At 47.7% G+C, this 20,902-nt stretch overlaps 1 protein-coding gene across 1 annotated transcript in view; it reads left to right on the forward strand.

Moving 5' to 3' along the window:
- Window positions 1–19,427, forward strand: part of MDGA1 (MAM domain containing glycosylphosphatidylinositol anchor 1) — a 147,869-nt gene extending 128,442 nt beyond the window's left edge. The window contains exons 15-17 of the mRNA XM_051616226.1: window positions 16,298–16,428; window positions 17,392–17,500; window positions 18,832–19,427. Coding sequence (XP_051472186.1) covers window positions 16,298–16,428; window positions 17,392–17,500; window positions 18,832–18,923 — 332 coding nt within the window. The 3' untranslated portion in view covers window positions 18,924–19,427. The remainder of the gene's footprint in view (window positions 1–16,297; window positions 16,429–17,391; window positions 17,501–18,831) is intronic.
- Window positions 19,428–20,902: the final 1,475 nt, after the last annotated feature.

Genomic DNA, 20,902 nt, shown 5'->3' on the forward strand with positions numbered 1-20,902 from the left:
TGCTAGGACTTCTCCTGTCAAATGAGGAGACAGAACAATATGAAGGTAAAGATGGGGTGGCTACAACCCTGAGCCATGTCTTGCCTCCCTGATGCCTGTAGACGCTGCCAAGCCAGATGCCAGCTCTGCTGAGACAGCCATAGCACTTAGCGAGAGTGTATCAGATTGCTCCTGTTGGCAGACAGTGCCAGCAAGAGGGCATGTCCCAGCCCAAGCCTCTCCTAGCAGCTCCAGCTCCCTCGTGGAGCAAACTGAAGCTCAGTCACTATGAAAAGAAGCCGTATAAAATCCCGACATTTATTTATTTTTTTAATAACCCTTTTATTACTTTTTTTCCCCCTCTACAGAACTTGAAAGCTGGTTTGCTCTCGCAATTTGACTATAAAATATCCATAGCTATCCAGGCAAATCTTCCCTGGGAGAGTTCCCAGACACTACTCGTTTATAATAGATATGACGAAAGAGAGAAACAGAATACAAATGGAGCGTTTGTAGCCATGGTATAAAATATTCAGTGACTAGCAGAGCAGGGTGATGTTGAATATCTCTCAGCCGATGAGAGAGCAGAGTGAAGGGGAGCTCCCTGGAGGCAATTCCTGCTCTGGGGTTGTTTGGTCTTCGGTTTTCCTTCCCCTGACCCATTTTAGGGCAAGCATTTGTATTGCCCTGTGATCCTGCCAGCCCAAACACAAAAATCAGGGGGAGGGAAAGGAAAGCAACCCCATTTCCACCAGGCATTCAAGAACAAGGGTGTCTTGCTTGTGGCAGGTGGAGATACATCAAACAAGGAATTGCTTGCTTCAGGAGAGGAAGCCACCCACGGCACGCAGTGACCAGTTGCCAAGTTCAAAAAGGCTCTTTGTCAAGCTGGCTTGGTGAGTCAGCATCACACCTGGCAGCAGATCTTCAAGTGCCTGTGTCAGCCATCAGACTCCACTTTCTCCTTTCCCAGGGGCTGCCTGGGAGGGGGATGCTTTGTGGGGACAGTGTCCCCAGAGGACTGCTCTCACTGCAGTCCCCAACCACCTCTCTCTCACATCTCCCAGCGCAGCAATACCCAAGTTATGATCTTCACAACCTCCTTCCTTCCTGCTGCTTGATGCTCATGCAGATCCTGCAGCAAGAGATGCCTTCATGGTCAGGCTGCAGGACAGATGTTGTGGAGAGGGAAGAAGGAATTACAGCCCCAGTGGATTTAGCTTTTTATGTGGCCATTGTGATCCCCATGGTACACAGTGATTGTTGATGCTATAGCTCCTGATCTCATGAGCCAGTCACTGTGCTCATGGGGAAAGCATTCGGGGCAGAGTTTACTTCCTCACAGGGGTACCTACGTAAGTGCTGTTGTAGGATGTATCCAAGCAGCATTTTTGTAGCCTCCTTCTGATTTGTGAGCTCACTGGTAGACCTTTTTCAAACTATGTTTTCTTTGTTCTTAATAGCAGCAGTTACTGCATACAGGCTTATGATGAGATTTGGCCTCAGAGAGAGGACAAGGCAAAGACCTCTCTTTTTCCTGGAGTACCTCCCAAGATGGGACTGTTCAGATGCTTCCTGTAATGAAACTGGCAAGAACTGGGCTTCAGGAGCAGGGCCTGACTGAATCCGGTGTCTGAAGATCCTGCTCTTGACTTGCAGTTTTTGCACTTTGAGCCTCCTTTCTGCAACTACAGTGTCATGGTCTTACCTTGGTCAGTTCCTCTCCCAGAAATCAGAGCACAGGCTTGTTTTCTGGTATGTGTCCAGCATCTGTGAAACTCATGGAGAGATAAAGGTGCTGTTGTTCCAGTGTAATGCTGACACAGACCTTATCTGACCACCTCAGCTAAGTCTAGCTTATGTATAATCAGGATGGGAAACTTCCACTGAAATGATAAACTACTCACTGCTCTCTACACCTTCCTGAGGAGGACATAGAGGTTTTGAGTTCTTCTGTGTGGTATCCAGTGACAGGATGCTTGGGAATGGTTCAAAGCTGCATCAGGGAGGATTAAATTAGGTATTAGGAAACATTTATTTCATGAGAGGGTGATCACACAATGCAACAGGTGATCAAAGTGGTCAGGCAATTGGAATAGATTATGTTTGTAGGTCCCTTTCAAGTGAGCTTTCCCCTCTCTTTCCCCTCTCTCTCTCTCCCCTCTCTCTCTTCCCTCTCTCTTCCCTCTCTCTACCCTCTCTTTCCCCTCTCTCTTCCCTCTCCTCTCTCTCCTCTCTCTGCTCTTTCTTCTCTCTCTCAGAGCTGTCAGGTCACACAGATTAAGACAGCTGTCTCATATGACGACAGGCTGAGAGAGTTGGGTTTGTTCAGCCTGCAAGAAGAGAAGGCCCCAGGGAGACCTTATATTTGCCTTCCAGTATCTGAAGGGGCCTAAAGGAAAGCTGGAGAGGGACATTTTACAAGGGCGTGTAGCAGTAGGATGAGGATAATGGTTTCAAACTGGAAGAAGGTAGATTTAGAGAATATATTAGAAAGAAATTATTTACTGTGAGGGTAATGAGACACTGGAACAGGTTGCCTAGGGATGCTGTGGCTGCCCCATCCCTGGAAGTGTTCAAGGCCAGGTTGGATGGGGCTTGGCGCAACCTGATCTAGTGGGAGGTGTCCCTGCCTGTGGCAGGGGGGTTGGAACTAGATGATCTTTAAGGTCCCATCCAACCTACAACTTTCTATGATTCTATGATTGATAGGTATCAGCTGTGTCAACATAAAATAAATTTGAACCATGAAAATGTCCTTTTTGTAGGATTTAACATTGTGGCCCCTTGTTCCTACCCAAACCTTGTTTATGAGCGCAGCACCCTGCTACTGCACACAGTTATACAGGTGGCACTCTGGAGGTAGCTGCATTCTGTTGGATATATAATAAAGTTTGCCTCATATACAAATGCATCATTCATCCAATACATGCCATTATTTCTACTGTAGTAACTCTACACAGTAGAGATTACTTCACTGTATTGATTGAGAGAAGGCTGGTTTTCCTAATGAGTATGATTCACTTCCCTCTAGGCTCTTAAAAACAAGTTGCAGTTAGTTGAGTGAACAGTTTGTAATGAGAATATGTATTCCATTTTTTTAATACTCTTTCTTTTCCACTTACTTGGATGGGCTCTTGGCTTTATTCATCCATCCATCAGCAGATGTGTGTTTGACTAATGTTTCATGCGGACATCCAGCAGCTTCCTGTGGGCTATCGTATGGACACTTTGGATAGACTGGGGTCTCTTCTAGTAGTATCTGCTTATTCTTTGAGGAAGTTAGTCAAATACCATCAGCATGAGTAAGAATTATAAATACCTGGCAAGATAAGCACATATTTGTAAAATGTCATTCAAGCTCTGTAGGTTCAATACAATGCCTCCAAACCAGAGACCACTGAAGTCATTGTTTTTCTAAAGACTTCAGCAAACTTTGGATTAGAGCCATAGATTTAAAGATTATTAAGACCAGATGGGACCAATACATCATCTAATCTAACTTCCTGTATAATCAAGGACAGAGAACTCCCTTTAGTTACTCTTGCTGGAGCCCAATACGTGTCTACACCTTCATTGGATGTTTACTTACACAGAGTACCAACCTTGACATGGCTTGCAGATGTGGGAATGAACCATCCCTAAGACAAAGAGCTTGACATGTAAAGCTGAAGAAGACGTGGAGAGGAGGGAAAGGTATTCAGATGTAGATCTGCTGTATGTCATTTTTATTCCACAAATAACATGTCTTCATGTTGATGCAGGCATTCTGCTTAGTACCTTGAATCTGGGGGCACTGATCATCACCTTTCCTTGCCCCTCACTAAAAGTGCATCACTGAATGAAGTTCCCAATAGAGATAGCCACTGAAAATTTGCTTTCTTCAAAAGTATCTTCTTCTGTCTTACCAGTCATGATCTGACCACATTCCTGCTTCAGAATTTGTTGGAAAGGTTGTCAGGGGTACAGGTTGCTGACACCAATTCATCTGCAGATGCCCTGAATCCCCATAGGTCATGTTTGAGTCACTGTTGTTTGAGTCTGGTGGGAAGCTGCTATGATCTCCCCCTCCCTTCCTCCAGGCTCTCCGTAGAGTGTCTTTCCATACAGACTTAGCTCGCAGCAGCAGCAGCAGTCTTGTGCAAAGCTGAGTGGCTGTAAGGATGTACTGCAACCTCATTGTCTCCTCAGGCATCAGGTGTTGCATCAATTATTCAGACCCTGAAATTGCTAGATACAAAACTTAAGAGACACTTAGGAGGAAAGGGAGCTCTCAGTGTGTATCCAGCTACTTCTTTAGCACTCCCAAGTAACTCTTCTTTCCATGGGCCATTAACTAGTTTATCAGTGGCATAGCTGTACAAGTGGAGACTTGAAGTTGGTCATTCCAGGTGCACATATGGAGACCCCCCTGGGTGGTCTGAAAGAATAAAGGCTGAGGAGCCAGAGTGCATAATTATCTTGCAGTTCTTGTGCAGACTTCATAATCTGTTCTTGAACGTCAACAAGACAAGATTTTGTAACGTGTTGAAATGCTTCCCAGAAAATAAAAAAATACTCAACAAGTGTTAGTCATCACCATGACTTCCAGGAGTGACTTCCTCTTCCAAAGAGAGCTGTGCGGGGATGACAGACACCCCAGTACTTGAATTGAAGGCTTTTGCAGATCCATGTTGGGAGTCTTGCTGTCTCAACCAGTCCCCTGAAGTTTTCTGGTGAAAGTACAGCCATGCATGAGATGGGAATGGAGTCTCTTCCTATAACGCATCCTGCCTCAAAGCTAGGAACACAGCCTAACAGGCTTCTGAAGTAAACTGTTTCCCAGGCCTGAAACACTCACCTCTCACATCTCCTTGGGTCAGACAGAGGAGGAGTCCAGAGAACAAGTATTGAATAGTGTCTTCAGTTCAACAGGAAGAATTTTGGCTTTGAGCAAGGTGGTCTAGTGGAAGGTTCCCCTGACCATGCAGGGGGGTAGGAGCTAGATGATCTTTAAGGTCCCTTCCAACCCTAGCCATTCTGTGATTCTATGAAGAATGTATGATCTCAGCTGCTCATTCCTGCTGGTTTCAGCATCACACTAAAACAGCCCATCTGCTCCAAGCCCTGCAGCTGTGCAGCTGCCCTGTGCTTGGCTCCCAGGACTGAGAGACCACAGGCTGTGTGATGATGGGGTAATACGTTGTTAATAGGAATAGGGAAGAGGCAGGCAAAATCTTCCTCAGCAAAAGCACATCTGCTTCTACAAGGTTTTTGTTGGGGACCCTCCTACACACACCACTTGTATTTTGGGAGCTCTGGTAGGCTTCCTTCTCTCTGTCTTGAGTTTTTTGCAATGCCTGCCCACAGAAGGGTGGCAGGCAGATACCCTCTGTCTGGCTGTTGTGCTCTTTTAAACCTGGCAGTGTCTATGAAGCAGACTTCTGTTTCAGCTCATCCAAGAGAGCTGAGACAGTGTGTGTTCTCAGTCTGAGAGCTGAGCGCATGAATTGAGCAAAGGACCCAGCTGTCTCTGGTGGCAAAGATTAAAGGGTCCCTTATCAAAGCTGGGAGAAGAGAGAGCATTTGCCTGGAGGCATCTGGGCATGTCACAAAATAGAGGATGAACAAGGAGCAAGCAGACCTCGCAGCAACTATGGTTCACTCTGCTTCCTGAGTTTGCAAAACTGGTGGGAAAGGTTGCCTACACATGGTCTCCTTGCTACATTCCTCATACTCCCCGTTTCTTCTAGTCTGGTCTCTTCTCCCTAAGGTAGAACCCAGCTCTTCCGGGGACTACCAGGTACAGCAACAGGAAGGAAGGAGCTGTATGGCTGCCTTCAGACTGCTTGATTCCAAAAAACACTGGAAGGGAAGAAAGATGGGCTGCTGCAGCTCACTTGCCTGAGGCACAGAGCAAGATCCTGCCTGAGGACTGGCCAGCATATCTGCCTATGGAAGCTCTTCTTCACAGCTGCTTCACCAGAGTAGGTCTCAGGCCTTGGACTTGGTCTTTGTCATGTGAAATCATGGTCTGGCATCTAACCTCTGTAGGGCCATAATCCAGATGACCCATTCTGGACTCTGAGATTAATTTATATGCTTTAATCTGCACCACTCAACTTTAGGAGACTGATGAGTGATGCAGGCTTCCAGTTCAGAAGAGAGAGTTTAGTGTGTCTGACAAAGACCAACACTGGCTGTCTTCCTTCTCAGAACAAACAGGAGTCTGACCTCACCAAATGACTTTCTGGGCTTCCTTTGGAGCCCTGTCTGGACATACCAAGCTCCTGTGATTTGCTGTCAGCTGAAGCTTGGGCCAGCCCTACTTCCCCATCACATGCCCCATAAAGGCTAATTCACATGCCTTCTGTCCCCCTGTCCCATGTACCCACCAGAAGTGGTGCAGAAATAGTCACACAACTGCTCATTAAATTAAGGGTAAGATGGTGCCATGTTTGGGAGGATTAAGGCCATAATAAAAGCAGCAGGACTGGGCTGCTGTTCTGCCCACAGAAGCTGCCCACCTTGCACTGGAGGAGTCAAGGCTTTGTGGGTTGGGTTGGTGGGTTCCCACCAGCACATCCCAATCTGCTGGCCAGGAACTGCACCAGAGAAATGAAAGCAACATCCATTTGGTGCCGAGCACCCAGGTCCCCTTCAGAGTCAGTGCTGGGCTCATATGCAGCCATGGCCCTGACAAGTGACCAACTCTGAACTTACCCCTGAATCACCCTTTTCCCTTGCTCTGCTGAAATCACATTTCCTTCTTCTAACTACAGCCAGCTTTCCCTCATCTGACACTTTGTACCTTTATTACATCTTCTCTCCCATCAGAACTTCACTGATGAGGTGGTGGTGTTTTTTTCCTGTTAAACAGACAAAACCAAGGATTTGATCCAACTGTCTAATTTATCTATTCAGGCTCAGCAAGGAATGCAACTGCTGTCTGGGAATAGTCCATTTCTGCCTGCTCTGCCTTTCCATAGATTGCTTTCTAGCAGGCTTGCTTGGAGGGCTCCCAAAAGGCAAGGTCGAACTCACTAGTTCTAGTAGAAGCAGTGGCGATGGAAAGGCCCTAACTCCTTTCTTATGGCTTGGATGGACAGAAGTGGAGCAGCTCAACTGCATTTAGACCAGGATATATCTCATCCTGCTCTGTGACTTCAGGCAGGCTACGTCCTGTGTGGTTTTTTTGTATAGGGGATCCTCATTAGCCGCAGAAGGGCAAGCCTTAGATAAGGGGTGGTACAAGTTGTTCTCAGTCTCTAGAGACAGAGTTCTGCTCAAAATATCCAGAACTTCTTTCCACAACTACATCCTCTCCTTCGTAGATGGGGAAGTCTGTGCGTGCACATCCTTAGCCTTTATAAGGATCTCTGGATAAAAAACAGCTGTTGAGGCTAGTCTGGAGTATTGAACAACAGGAGACATTTCAGACAAATATATGTTTTTTCTTGTAATGCAAATTCCTCCCCTTTGTGGATGGTAGTATTTCCTGAAGAGTGAGAAATCCCATGAGAAAGAATCTCTGTGTAGAAAGGTGTATGGACAGACAGACATTGTAAATTATCACACATCCTCGATATGGAGAGAGTCATGCAAGTAGATGGAGTGTTAGCATGAATTATCATGGCACAGGGGACACAGAGTAAATGGGAGCTTCTCTGCATCCAGACAGAGCCTTCTGGCAATGTGCTACATGTACCAGCATGAAGGGGGCTGTAGCAAGGCAGGAGGAACCCCAGGGGGGGATCTCCATCTCACAATGGAGCATGACCATGCAGAAACGGGGCCTGGCAGCACATTTGGGGCTATTAGTGGGCAAAGAGACCAGCAAGGCAGCTCAAGCACCATTCCGCTCAGTAAGCAATCAGGGAACACACTCTGAGGTCCTTCCCCTCATTGACCTGGAGATTACTGGGTGCTTCCCAGTCCTGTGGGTGTAGGTCAATGACTGCCTTTCTGGGAAAGCATTCATTTCCCCTGAGCTGGGGCTGGGAAGAGCAAGCTCTAGAGAGGCTGTCTGGTCCCCATGACCTGTGTGCACACTCTCCCATCTGGGCTTGCTGAGGGAAGGGGAGGAGTGCTGGAGAGCGGGTGCTTGGAGGCTCACTTAGCTCACAGTGCTGTCTGTTTTCTGCTTTACTGGGCTGTAAACAAGCACATGTCCAGCTGAGAGAATGGTAGGTGCCATCCTGCCTGCTCACTTCCATCTGCCTACAGAGAGCAGGAGGTGTCCAGGAGCTGTGGAGAAACTGAGGACCTAGTAACTACTAGGCTGAGCGTCTGAACTGAAGGCAAGAAGGAACATGGCTCAGCAGGCAATAGGAGGAGGGGAACCTGCTCCTCACCTGATCTCATGGTCAGATCTGCTGTGAATTGTCATGATGACCCCTGTGGTGGCCGTGGGCAGGTGCCGTGCAGCACAACAGCACAATGGGCTGGCATATGGCAGCAGAGCTGCTAGCCACAGCAGCATTCAGAGGCTGTGAAAACACAGCTGGGTTTGGGGCTGAGAGTCAGACACCTCACCTGTCCTGTAGGAAAGGGTATAGTCTGTCCACGTTGTCCCCTGTAAAATGTTTAAATACAGGGAAGGGTTGTGATTAAGCAAGATGGTGTGATGAATCGGATGTGAGGTTGGCAAAAAGCCTGAGGACTCCCACTTCTTGTCTTTTAAATGCCAGATTCTGTACCCTTCCTCTGCTCTGTTCTGGCTGCATATTGGATGGGCCTTTGTTCTTCTGAGATAGCATAAATTCAATGTTATGGAGCATGAAGAATTTTTTTCTCCCTTTTTTTAATTCCTTAAACCACATCCTGTTGTCCCTGTGTTGAAAGCCTGTTAGTGGCACAAACAACCTCTAAGGGAATTTCCATGAAAAGGGGTGACAGGATTTTGTTCCATACACACAGTATCAAAGATAGAAGTCTAGTATTATTCATCTTTCTATGCCAACACTTTCTCTAATTAGACCATGGATCAAATGAGCAAAGGAGCTCAAGCATAGCTCCATTGCAAGTTTGCTCCTACCATATCACCATCTGCTGTCCATGTACACAGACAGGTGGGGATTTGCTGGAGGGAAGGAGCTGTAGCTGTAGTTTTCTTACCATCCTCCCCTCAGCACTTGCATTCCTCATCACAAGGCAGACACAAGCATACCATTACATATACCCCACTGCCTGCATGCCCCAGGTCCCCCTATTCAGCATATCTCCCCACAGGAGTCCAGCCCTATGTCCACTTTTCCTCTTTATAGGACAATGTTGTTGCTTCTCTGCTGGTCTGTTCCCTCCAGCCCAAAACTCATATGCACGCCAGACAGGTCAGATAGCAGTGGGTCATAGGTCAATCCGTGCAATTGGCTTTGCAATGTCATTAGATATTGCTTCAAGCCCACCCTCATTTGATGATGGGTTAAGAGGTCAGGGGTGGAAATGTGTTTGCTTTTTGGTATTTTAAATCCACAGTAAAATCCCAAGAAAATTCCCTGTAGCCAGATACAACTAATTTTCACAGGTTCACTATAGAGGAAACATCGCCAATCAAAACTTACCATATTGTTGCTGTTTATATCCCTAGAAAGTCCCAGCAACAGGAGGGAACTGGAAGCTTTGATTCCCCTGATCCCTTTCACTGCAGCCTCCCCATGATAATGAAGCAGAAAGAGAGGGTCCATGTCCCACAGCAATTAGTGGGCCTGTGGCACAGCAGTGAGCATGCTCAGTGCCTCTCTAGAGCCAATGGGGGTGCCTCGTGAGTAGAGGTGGGACAGTGGTGCTTTCCAAACTCTGACCAAAACTCTATTTTCTTGCTATTGTTGAGCCCTCCTGCTTTGAAGAGTGGCTGCAGGAAGGGATCTGTGCAGTGACCCTGTGACTGGACCCAGGGGACCCTCTACATTAAGCTGAGATCAATTAAAGACATGTAGAGATAAAGTTCTCTGTAAGCAGGAGTGGAAAGGAGCCAAAAGGCTTTAACTGTCTTACTCCACATATGTTAATGGATGAAGCACCATTCAAGACTGTGAAAGAGTAAACACATCCTGTCATGGCACAAAGACAACTTACGTTCCTAGAAATTATGAGTCAGTACAAGCTGATGTTATTTCTCCATCTCTATCTGTGCTATGATTCTTTTTCCACCCTCTGCTTTCTAGCGCTCAGAACAGTAACTTTCCCCCACAGCATTTGAACTGAGCACTCCAGCCTGACACTGACTGCTGTTCATTAACATCATTTAAATGAGAGAGGGAGAGAGACCTGTGCTTGTTGCGGGGATTATGAGCAGTAATAGATTCTTCCTGGGGACTGCTGTCACTCCTGGGATTTGCCTGCACTAGGTTTTGGGCTTTTAGGTTGTGGTCAGTGGGATTAACACTAAACAACACTTAAGGAAGTCCTCGGAGGCCCTGTTAGAAATGCAAGAGCTCTTTTCTCACTGGCCTGGTTTTAGCCCTCATATTTGGTCTGCAGGTGACTTTGCCAGGCTATACAAGGTCTGAGTCCTCTCCACACCATATATCCCTTTCTATCTACTGGACATCTCTTGCCACGATTCACTTTCTTCTTCTTATCTCAGTCTATCCTGTCTACAGTTGAAATGCCTTGGGAATTTCCATGGGGGCTTTCAGCACTGATTCCCAGTTGGGTGCCAAACCTAAACTGAGGCTGAAGCAAGGATTTCTTCTGTATAGTTGATCTCCTGATTTCACCCATGCTAGAGAAGGAATCCTGAAGAAGCACAGCAGGGAGTCACAGACCATGAGCCCAGCTCCTGTCTGCAGATCCCAACACTCTTCCCTACCCATCCCGGGTAGCTCTGCTGCACTCGGCACAGCACCCCATCTCTCAGCATGCAGCATTGTCCTCCTTTTGCTTCACAGAGTTGCAGAAACTGAGCTGTGCATTAGCCTTTCCCCACCCCAAAAGCCCCCATTTAACCCACCCAGCTGCCCCGTGGAGATCTCTTGAAGAAATCTCTACCGTCTCTACAGGGACTATGCCCATGGCCCTGGTCCTTGCAGACCCTGCCTCCCTCCCAGTGCTGCCTGCACCAACTGTTCTGGATCTACACTGCTATTCAATGCGACAGTAAAGTCCCAATCTCATGGATGCTGAGAGAAGACCTTTTCATGTTGTGAGAAAGTAACATTTAAAGGCATCCCTTGGGCTACTCTATCTGGCAGCCCAGCTGGTGCTTTTTTGTGTGAGTGCCACTCTTTTGAAATGCCAACTCTGGTCTTAAAGGCAGCCAACAGAAGGTATGGCTCACTCTCCCTGTAATTGATTCCTCACCACTTGTCACTGGCCTTTATTCTCCCTTTTGATTGGGAAAAAGGAATAATACAGATTACAAGACAAATGCAAAGATTGCCTTTTATAGAGAGAGGTAGCAACAGGATTTCTGGTGTCCTGGGATTTCCCTTGTGTTTGTCTGTCTCTGGTCAGCTGGAGAGATTAGCAGCAGATAGATGGGTTGTCTATGTGTCTTCCTCACCAGCAGTTGCCCTTAGGAAATGCCAGACACATCTGGGGGGGTAGATGGGAAAGGGGCAACAGGTAAGAAAAATGGCCACCTGGATTTGGGCTCTGTGCAGGAAACTAAGCATGATTGTACTTCAAAACCAGGCAAAAGGGGTGGATGCAACAGCTGTTGCTGCAGAATATTCCAGATGGGCCTTCTGCATCTTCACTGATGGAGGCATGGGTGTTACAGAGCAGGTCCCACTTTGGTTCTTCTTCAGTTTATGACCACTGGAAAGGCAGAAGAGCTCAGGCACTTCTGTTGCCTTTTGTCTTCTTGCTCAGGTCTCATAAAATGTTTGTTATGTTCTGAATTCCCCTTTAAGTGAGTGAGTGTTATTATCCTTCTTGATCCTTCTTCAACATTTTATCATGTCAGCAGGTAAAAGCAGTTTTCTAGGGATCACATGGTGAGTCAGTTCACAGCTGTTAATGGGCTCCTCATGTCCTGCAAGTGCATAGATCATGCATTGTCCACCTCCTGCAAAGCAGGATTTGGACTTATATTTTGTGCTCTAGGAGAAGCACCTTACAAGCATTGGGTAGCTGGTTTGGTCTGAACTTGACAGGGTGAAAGCTGCACAGGAAGTGAAGATAGTTAATAAGGCATGAGATAGATATCACTAGGTTGCATGGAGGTGGGTATGGGGAGATATGAACTCACCAGAGGTCAGGAACTATGGATGTCAATATCTGCGTAGCCTCCACCTTCCATTTTAGCCTGAGACTTGATCTGTGGATTTTCAAGGATTCTTTTCCAGTGAGATCCTGGAACAGCATTTGATTTTAAGGCAGTGGGCTGAACCCAAAGTTTTCCTTTGGAAAACACAAAGCCCTGCAGCACTTGATCCATCACACAGTGGCTTTTGGGGCCAGAGTGAAAAATGGTGATAAAGAAGCTCTCAGCAACTGGGAAGATGACTTGGAGCTTTCCTTATGCCAGGAACTTTCTGTAGTCCAGGACTGCAATGTTTTGTGACTCAGCCTGGAGCTCAGGTCTGAAGGTTAATTTCCAAGTACCTCCATCACAGGCTACATGCCCTTGAACTTGACTAGCAGCCTGCGGAGAGACTGACACATGGTAGAAGGGAACAAAGTAGATGACCTACACAGTCTTCAACATCTGCAACACTGTGGACCCAGTTCAGATGGGGTAGAGACTTCATACCTCTTCAGTTTGAAGTCCTAGAATCTCTGCCATGCCTCCCAGAAGCACATTTCCAGTGGCCGCATTACTGGGAAAGGGAAGTGGTGTGGTTCTTTCCCAGCCTCAGGGAGGATCTGTAACTTAGCAGGTAGGACTATGAATTCTGACTCTGCTTCACAACTCAGTTTTGTAAGATAGTCACAGGCATGCTGTTCATATGTTTTGACCTTCAGTTTTCCATGTGTAGACAGGGGTGGTGAAACACTGCAGGTTGTGGGCAGACAAGGGAGCTTCCTTTCTGATTGTAAACCATCTGAAGAATGCCTGCTTGTATTTACTATTGTTCTGTTAGACACTTTGGGTCCAAAAGGCTGAAACTTTTTTTCTGATGCTGCAAGGATATAGAGCAGTCAACCAGGATATGCTCAGGCTTGGTTTGGGTTTAGGCCAGGCATTCACAGCCAGTGCTTTGGGAGCACTAATTTGCATTTCAGATGCTTCTCTGGGTCTCCTTCTATCTTGATTTCCCTTTTTTCCTAAGGCATCAAAGTTCATTTGCTGCCTGGTTTGTCCCAGTGCTGACTGCTCAGCCAGGTTCTAGCACAGCAGATCTGAGCTGCAAGTCCCTAGATGAGGATAGAATAGACCACAGTTGTTTTTAATCCTAGCATGCTAGCAGCTTCATATTAATTCTTCATTCACTCTTAATCCCTCACCTCACCAGCTCTAGTGTCTGTATTCAGCTGTTCTGAACACACTCCTGCTGACTTTGATCTATGGGGTTCCTGTGTGGGCTATCAGTTGGGTAAGAGCCTCTGTGAGGACTAGTTATCCTTCTTAGAAGGACTTTCCCTCATAGAAGTCTCCTGAGGGCAGGAAGAAGACCAAGAAACCAGTGGCTTGAAGCTGGTTTTGCTGGAAGCACCCACAGTGACTTCCCTCATCCTTGGCACCATGTTTCCAGGAAGGAGATCCCACTCGCTTATCTCTCACTCCCCAAGGCTGTACAATGCCAACTGGTCTCAACAGAGAGAGAAACAAGTTATTTAACTCCTTATCTTGGGTTGTGATGTGCATTCCAAACTGGGTACCACCAGGGAAGGGAATTGGGTAAGCTCTCCTTGTCCCATCAGGCCTTCATCTAGTTTTCTCAGCTGGCCTTAGTGCTAATGCTTCTGCATATTTCCAGGCAATAACATGCTCCTCTTTCCTCAGTTCACTAAATTATACACATATTTCATTCTTTTAACCTTTTCTTGTAAGTCAGCCACTCCGAATCTAAACATTTCATCATCCTTATTGTGCATCTCTGAACTCCCTGTGATGTATCTCTCACTTTCTGGCAGCCAGGCGCTTGATGGGGGTACTTCCAGGTCCCCGTCCTTCACACAGTGACCCCAATGCTGATGTGCCAAGAATGAAGAATTTCAGCTGTTTGTATAGGAGGGTTGCTATATAGGAAAATCTCTTTCCCTGTCTCTTCCCATGCTCCCTCTCAGAAGAGCATGTCCAGGTGGGAATAGAGCATCCCAAACACAGACAGACTATGGACATCTAAGTAAGGGTTATTTTTGCCTCTCTTCTCTCAGGTGTAATATGCCTGTGTATGGAAACCAGAAACGATGATGAGCAACAGTCTGACTAGAGTTGTGACTGATGTTTTGTTCACCCACTGAATTGAAAGAAAAAGAGAAAAAGTGTTGCAGGTCAACCCTGAGTGTATGTTTTTAAATGTTTTCTCACTTAAACGAAACAGAGAAAAAGGTCAGCTGAGGAACTACTGAAAAGTGTCAACGTTTGACTCAGTTTGACAACAATGCTCTCAATCCCTCAATCCCCTCCCCCTCCCACCCAGGTAGGGAAGGAGAGAGAGAAAAAAAGAGAGAGAGACTTGGCTAGATTGAAAACTGAACCGTGCAACTTTATTTATAATACTAATACGTGATATAAGAGTGTATATATATATATATATATAGTGATTATACAAAGGTGTGGTAGAAGCCTCTCGCCTCCCCCCACCCCCAGCAACTCCCACAGCACTTCCCTCAGATGAGACAATTCCGAGGAATCCCGAAGCTGCTCCTGGGGAAAGGCAGAGAGTTACGAGGGTCAGGAGGGCTTGAGGTTGATGGGTCGACGATGATGGGCAGATGGTGTTTTCCCAGACGCCAGCCACGAACAAAAGAAAGAGAAAAAGAGAGAAGGAAGGCAGACAGAGAGGCGAAGCGAAGCGGCAAGAGAGTGAAGCAGGAAGGAAGGAAGTTTTCTTCTGTCATCTCCGACCTTCCCCCGAGCCTACGTAGATATATGGAATGGAATATCTCTGGCCAGTTTTGCTGTTCGTCTAACCCAGCCTCCCACGGCGGGGGGGCCACAAATCCCCCCGTAGTGTCTGAGCTGGCAGAGCAAAGGCACGACCTTGAGGGCCCAGCAATTACAAAAACATTCCAGTGTCTTATCAACCTAGCAGAACACGCAGTTGCTAGTTGAAGAAAGCTCACTGAAATGAAAAAAAGGAATCAGCAAAAGAAAAACTGGCTTCATCCTGGCTCAAACCAGGACAAAGACAATGAAGGAAGACGGTTTCTTTTGTGGGTGGAGGGTATGGGGCTGTGACACTGTTTGCAAAGTGAGAACTGAAAGTGCTTTGAGATTTGTTGGCTTTGGTTTTGGTTTAATGGCAGGTGAAACCTTTTGGGAATTGCTTTATTTGAAAGAACTTGAAGTCAGCGTTGGTTTGCAGGGTCTTTGGGTCACTCTGAAAACCTGGGGGTGGGATGATACAGGCAGTGTGGTACAGGCAACACTGTGCAGTGGTAGCAAAGAATGGCTGCTCATTCCAAGACTGCTTCCAAGGCAAATGGTGGCTGAGGACACAGGTCATTTTTCTTCAGCTGATGGCCAGGGCCAGGACAGGAAGAGGGCTCTAAGGTACCTGGCATATGTCGGGTGTTAGTGGTGAACAGGGAGAGGCAAACCCATGTCCTGGGCTCCCCAGTTCAAGTGAGATGTAGAGAAACTGATGTGGGTCCAACAGAGGGGCATCAGGATGGTCAACGGCCAGGAGCAGGAGTCCTGGGGAAGCGAGGTTGAGGGAGCTGGACTTGCTTAGTCTGCCAAAGACATGGCTGCTATCAGTCCTTGGCTCCCAGCTGTTTGAAGGGAAATGTCAAAGATAACAGAGCCAAAATCTTATCAGTAGTATCAGACAATCCAATAGGGAACAACAGCCACAACTGGTAGTGCTGGAAGTTCATATTGGACATTAGGAAAAGTTTATTTCTTCAGGAGATTTCAAGACTTTGCCAGGCAAAGCCATTTTACCCTCATGTAGAGCTGGAGACAGCTTCAAGCAGAAGGTTGGATGGGATGCCTTTGGAGGTCCCTTGCAGGTAGCATTTCTGCCATCTCCTTCTTGTGCCACATCTTCCTTGTCTGTCTTCATCTGAGTCTGTGTCCTCCCTTGGGTAGCCCAGATGAATGAAACATGGCCAGTGGTCCTTGCCTGTCAACCTAGGAGAAAGATCGGTCCCTCCAGAGGTTACTGCTGGGGCTCTGCAGGCTGTTCCTGGACTGGCTGAGGCATACTGCTGTAGCTCAAGGCTGAGCCCCAGAGCTATGTCAGAGGCCAGCCCGGAAGGAAGGGTTTCTCTCTTACAGGCTCCTTGAATCTGCTAGTTCGTGTGCGGAACAAGCGAGCCATCGATACCCAGGTCTGGTCGCTCAGTGGGAACCGGGGGAACATGTGGCAGCAAGCACACGTGCCCATCAACCCGCCTGGGCCCTTTCAGGTAAGTCAGGTCCACCGCCAAGGAGGCACCCCTCACCTGTCCTGTCCTTGTGCCGTGGGCTGTAGGAGACTTCCCAGCAGACATCTGCATCGGTAGCACAGGGGCTTGTTGGGCACAGGGAAGGCCCTGGGAGCTCTCCACCCCCAGGATCACTGGGGTAAAGCAAGAACTTGGTAGATGCACAGAAATCAAATCCACTCATCTCTGATGACATCTAATGTCATTACGTGCAAGCATCAGTTTGGCACTGTACATTTTCTGATTATTTCCTGTTCAGAAACTGCTTGTCAAAGAGCCCCTTCTGGTACCAGGTCTGTGAGATGGGTCTCTTGGTGTTGAGCAGATGAGCCTGTTGAGCTGGCCTGTTGTTTTAAAGTGACTTTGAGCACTAAAGGTTTCTTCTAGTGTGCACTGGAAGAGCCCACCCCCACCATCCCCCTGGTTTAGGACCACAGGACAGCTTGTGAATATGAGCTGGACACTCTCTATCTGCTCATCCAGTCATTTCTGTATACCCAGGAGGCAGGCTGCTTTGGTGCTGGATGGTTTATTGCTGATGTTTTTGCCCAGCGTGTTGCTTTGCTGTTGTAGGGTTGTTTGTTGTGGCACTATGGCAAAATGCCCAGCATGCTTTTGGGTACTTTAAAATAATAAATAAGAATTTAGTTACTCTTGTGAGCACTGTTCGGCGTGGGTTGGTTGGTTAGTGCAGCAGACTTAATAAAGCAGAGCTCTACATGCTCGTTTATTATTCTACAGACACTCGGCACGCAGGGCTTAGTCCCGTAACCAGTGGGAACCAGCTCTCCAGATCCAACGAGTACTGGAGAAACAGGAAGGAATCTGAGGGATCTGTTAAGATCTGGGCTATGCCCTGCTCGCCTCTGCAGAGCCCCACAGTGTGGGAAGGGTCCTTCACAACTGCAGCCTCACACTGGGCTCTGTCCCATGCTCTGCTTGCAGATCATCTTCGAAGGTGTCCGGGGCACGAGCTACGAGGGGGACATTGCCATCGATGATGTCACTCTGAAAAAGGGGGACTGTCCAAGGAAGCCGATTGGACCAAATAAGGGTGAGACCATGCGTGCCTCAGAGGAAGACAAGTTGGTGGGAGTGCATACACGAAAGCATGTGCCAGGGATGTGCAGCTGATTTCAGAGCATATTGACATGTTGGTGGAACTCAACAAAGTGGTTGACACCACCAGCAGAAGTCAGAAGACGGGCTGTCAGACTCTTGAATTTTTTTTTTATTGTCATGAGTTAGCAAGAGCTCAGAGGAGCGACCAGATCCTGTAGGGACTGTGCTGCCAGACACCAGTATGATGAAATCTGCACCAGTCTGTTGGGTTGGCAGTGTCATCCTCAAGCAGCTAAAGGCTTCTACAATATCTCATTTCCTGGAAATTCTAGATATGGGAGCTTTGGAAAGGGAAAGACCTTCTGCAGGCTCTAATGGCCTCTGCAGCATTAAGTCAGTCCTTCTCCAGGAAAAAGACTCTACCTTCTAGAGCCTGGACCCAGGGAGGGCTGCACTTCTTCCCATTGCCCTCTGAGCAGAAAGGCACAGCCAGGCAGGGTATTGCACATGCAGGATGCAATCAAGCTACCCAAGCACTGTGTCATCTCCCTCCCAGTCCTAACAGTGAGTGCTTGAGCTAAATCCTACCAGCCCCTTTCCAGTCTATCCACATCATCTTGATATCAGCATTGCAGAAATGGAGACAATCCCACTCTCTCTGAGGTGGACCATGGGCTGAAGCCAGATCAAGTTGCACAAGCAGTACACAGGCATCAGTCCTTGGGTGGGAATCACTGGTGAGCCTCATGCCTAAGTCCTGCCTGTGCCCTCAATAACATGCTTCAGGTTGGCAGAAGAACAGATGTTCAGAGTAGCAAACCAGAGGCAGACGGGCACATGTGAGCAAGGTTTGATTTTCTTATTTATTTTTGAAGGGAAAAGACCTTGCTGAGGAAGAGCTGCTTTCAGCAATTTTATTAAAACAAAGGTGAAAGGGGAAACAAAGCATCAAAAAGTCAGAACATCCTAAAATTTCAAAATGTCAGGTAGAGTTAAAGGTCTGTTTCAGCCTAAGATGGCCAAGGTGTAACCAAAGCACAAGCATAACCTTTTGACTTACTCAAGTTGAATGTTCTGTGGAAGAAAGGAGGGTTGGATTGCAAAAGTAACTAAGATTCAACCTTTTCTCCTGAGTTTGAAAATAAATTATTTGGGGAGACTTGAGAATATCCAGGGAAGGCTACAGAGATCTTCCAATAGATCTGGAAGTTGCTTGATGCTTTGGGCTGGGAGGAGAGGCTAAGACACTAATGTGCATTGTCTGGTTTGATGAGGTCTGGATCTGTCCATCACTAATTCTTTTTCTCTCTCCTTGGGTGGCAGCTGTTGCTCTTCCAGGAAGCAGTGTCCCAGCCCTGCACAGCCCTTGTCTTTCTGGCCCATTGACTTTCTTCCTTTACGTGCTGCTCAGATGATGGCAAGTGAGCGCTCCTGTCTTCGGACTGAGACATTCCTGCTCCTTCCCTACTCAGCCACCTCTGCTCCTCTTCCTCCCCTCCTCACTGGCACACCAAAGTGTCCATATGTTACCAAAGACTGACCACACAAAGGGATCTGGTTCAGAACTGGAGCACTCCTTGAGAAAGTCATAATGTCTAGAACAAAATTTTAAAATAAAGACAATTTTTTTTTTTTACAAGCACGTGTAAGAGAGAGAAAGAGAGTGAGAGAGGAAGGAAACAGAAACACACAGAAATGAAGGAATGGAAGACAAAAACATAGGAATGAAGAAATCTGAAGAGCAAATGGAGGAAAAAACCACCCCCATGTTTCATTGGGAATGTCGGACAGGGCTTCCTCAGGGAAGTGGGAACTTGTTTTAAACAAACAAAAATATATTAAAGCACAAATTTCTACCAGAACAGTTACCTTCTTTACTGCAGAGCTCACAGCCTGGTGGATGATGTACTGCAGTACTCCCCTTGTCTCCCCATGTGTTCCCTCTGGCTGGGGCTGCCCCGCTCCAGCTGCAGCTCCCTGCAGCAACGCCAGCCTCGACCATGGGGCAGCAGCCACCCGACGTGCCGGTGGCCGGAGCACCTTGCTCGCACCGTATGTGCTTCAGCATCTCCATCCATCCATCCATCCATCCATCCATCCATCCATCCATCCATCCATCCACATCTTCCAGGCTCTCATGTATTTAATTGTCCCCTGTGTTGTTTGCTTTGGCCTTCTCCCCATTGCTCTGTGCTTCTCACCCACCAGCCTGAAGAAGATGGAGCGGGAATGGACCCATCATACGGACTATGCTGAGTGGAGAAGTCCTGGCTGGATCTGGCTGCGGCGTTGGCCTCTGAGCACCTGTTTCTCTCTCTAGCAGCACTCTTGCTGGGTGGAGAAACTATAAGAACAGGTCTGAGCTGCAGACAGAAAGGTGTCTCTGTGGGGCTGAGGTGTGGGGTGGGATGGGATGGGAAAGGGGGAGCAGCTACACACTGGCTTTCCCTGGTGAATGCTGGGATGACAGTTGCCTCAGCCCTAAGCCCAGGACTGTTTGCTGCCTCTCTTCCATTACCTGCTTATTTTGGTCTTTTATTCCACTGCTTGACTTCCCCCACCTCAGGCTTTTTGGATTATGGGAAGAATCAGGTGTTTAAACCTTCTTCAGCCAGACAGCGGGTCCTGTGCCCGTGGCCCAGCCCCCGGGCCAGCGGTTCAGGCAGCTCCGATACTACCCTCTCACCTTCTGAGGCCTTTTAGCACACACAGCGTGTCCATTGCAGGGTGGGCAACGTGTGGCAACAGCATCACTGCACAGGCAGGAGGTGGCTGAGTTTTGTCGGCACTTGCAGTTTCCCAGGTACTCAGCTTCTACTGCCAAAGCAGGAACGTACCCCAGGAACAGCAGAGGCAGGCAGCTTGACCCAAAAGAGGGGCTTGTGCTGAACTGTGGCCCTGTTAACCACTGAGGAGTGGGAACAGGGATGGGGGTGATTCACCTGTTTCCTGCTGGCATCATGAAAAGGTGAAGCTGCTGTCTCTCTCTGCTGCAGGCCTCTAGCAGATCTGGGCTGACCGTCTCGAGGTGGAGGCACATGCTGTTCCAGATTAACCCCCAGCAGAAGGGTCTGCCTTGCACTGGCCAAGTGGGAGCTGTGATAGCTCTGGTGAAACTGAAGCAGCTCTGGGCGTGATTTATCTCCCTGTACAGGGCAGAGTTAGCCACATGTGACTGTGAACTGGGGTTTACTAGGCCATGTGCTGGCAGTTCAAGTAAGTGGGACTCTTTCCCCTAAGGTACACTCCGTTGGAACCTTCTATCTGGAGAACCACAGATGTACGATGAGGTCACTCTCTCATCAGACCCCCTGGTACCCGTGGCTCCTTCCCCATTTCTGATTGATGTATCAGCTTCTCTGAGACCACTGCATTTGTCTAAAATGACCTGAAT

Source organism: Apus apus, chromosome 3 (genome assembly GCF_020740795.1).
Source record: "Apus apus isolate bApuApu2 chromosome 3, bApuApu2.pri.cur, whole genome shotgun sequence".
Lineage (NCBI taxonomy): Eukaryota > Metazoa > Chordata > Aves > Apodiformes > Apodidae > Apus > Apus apus.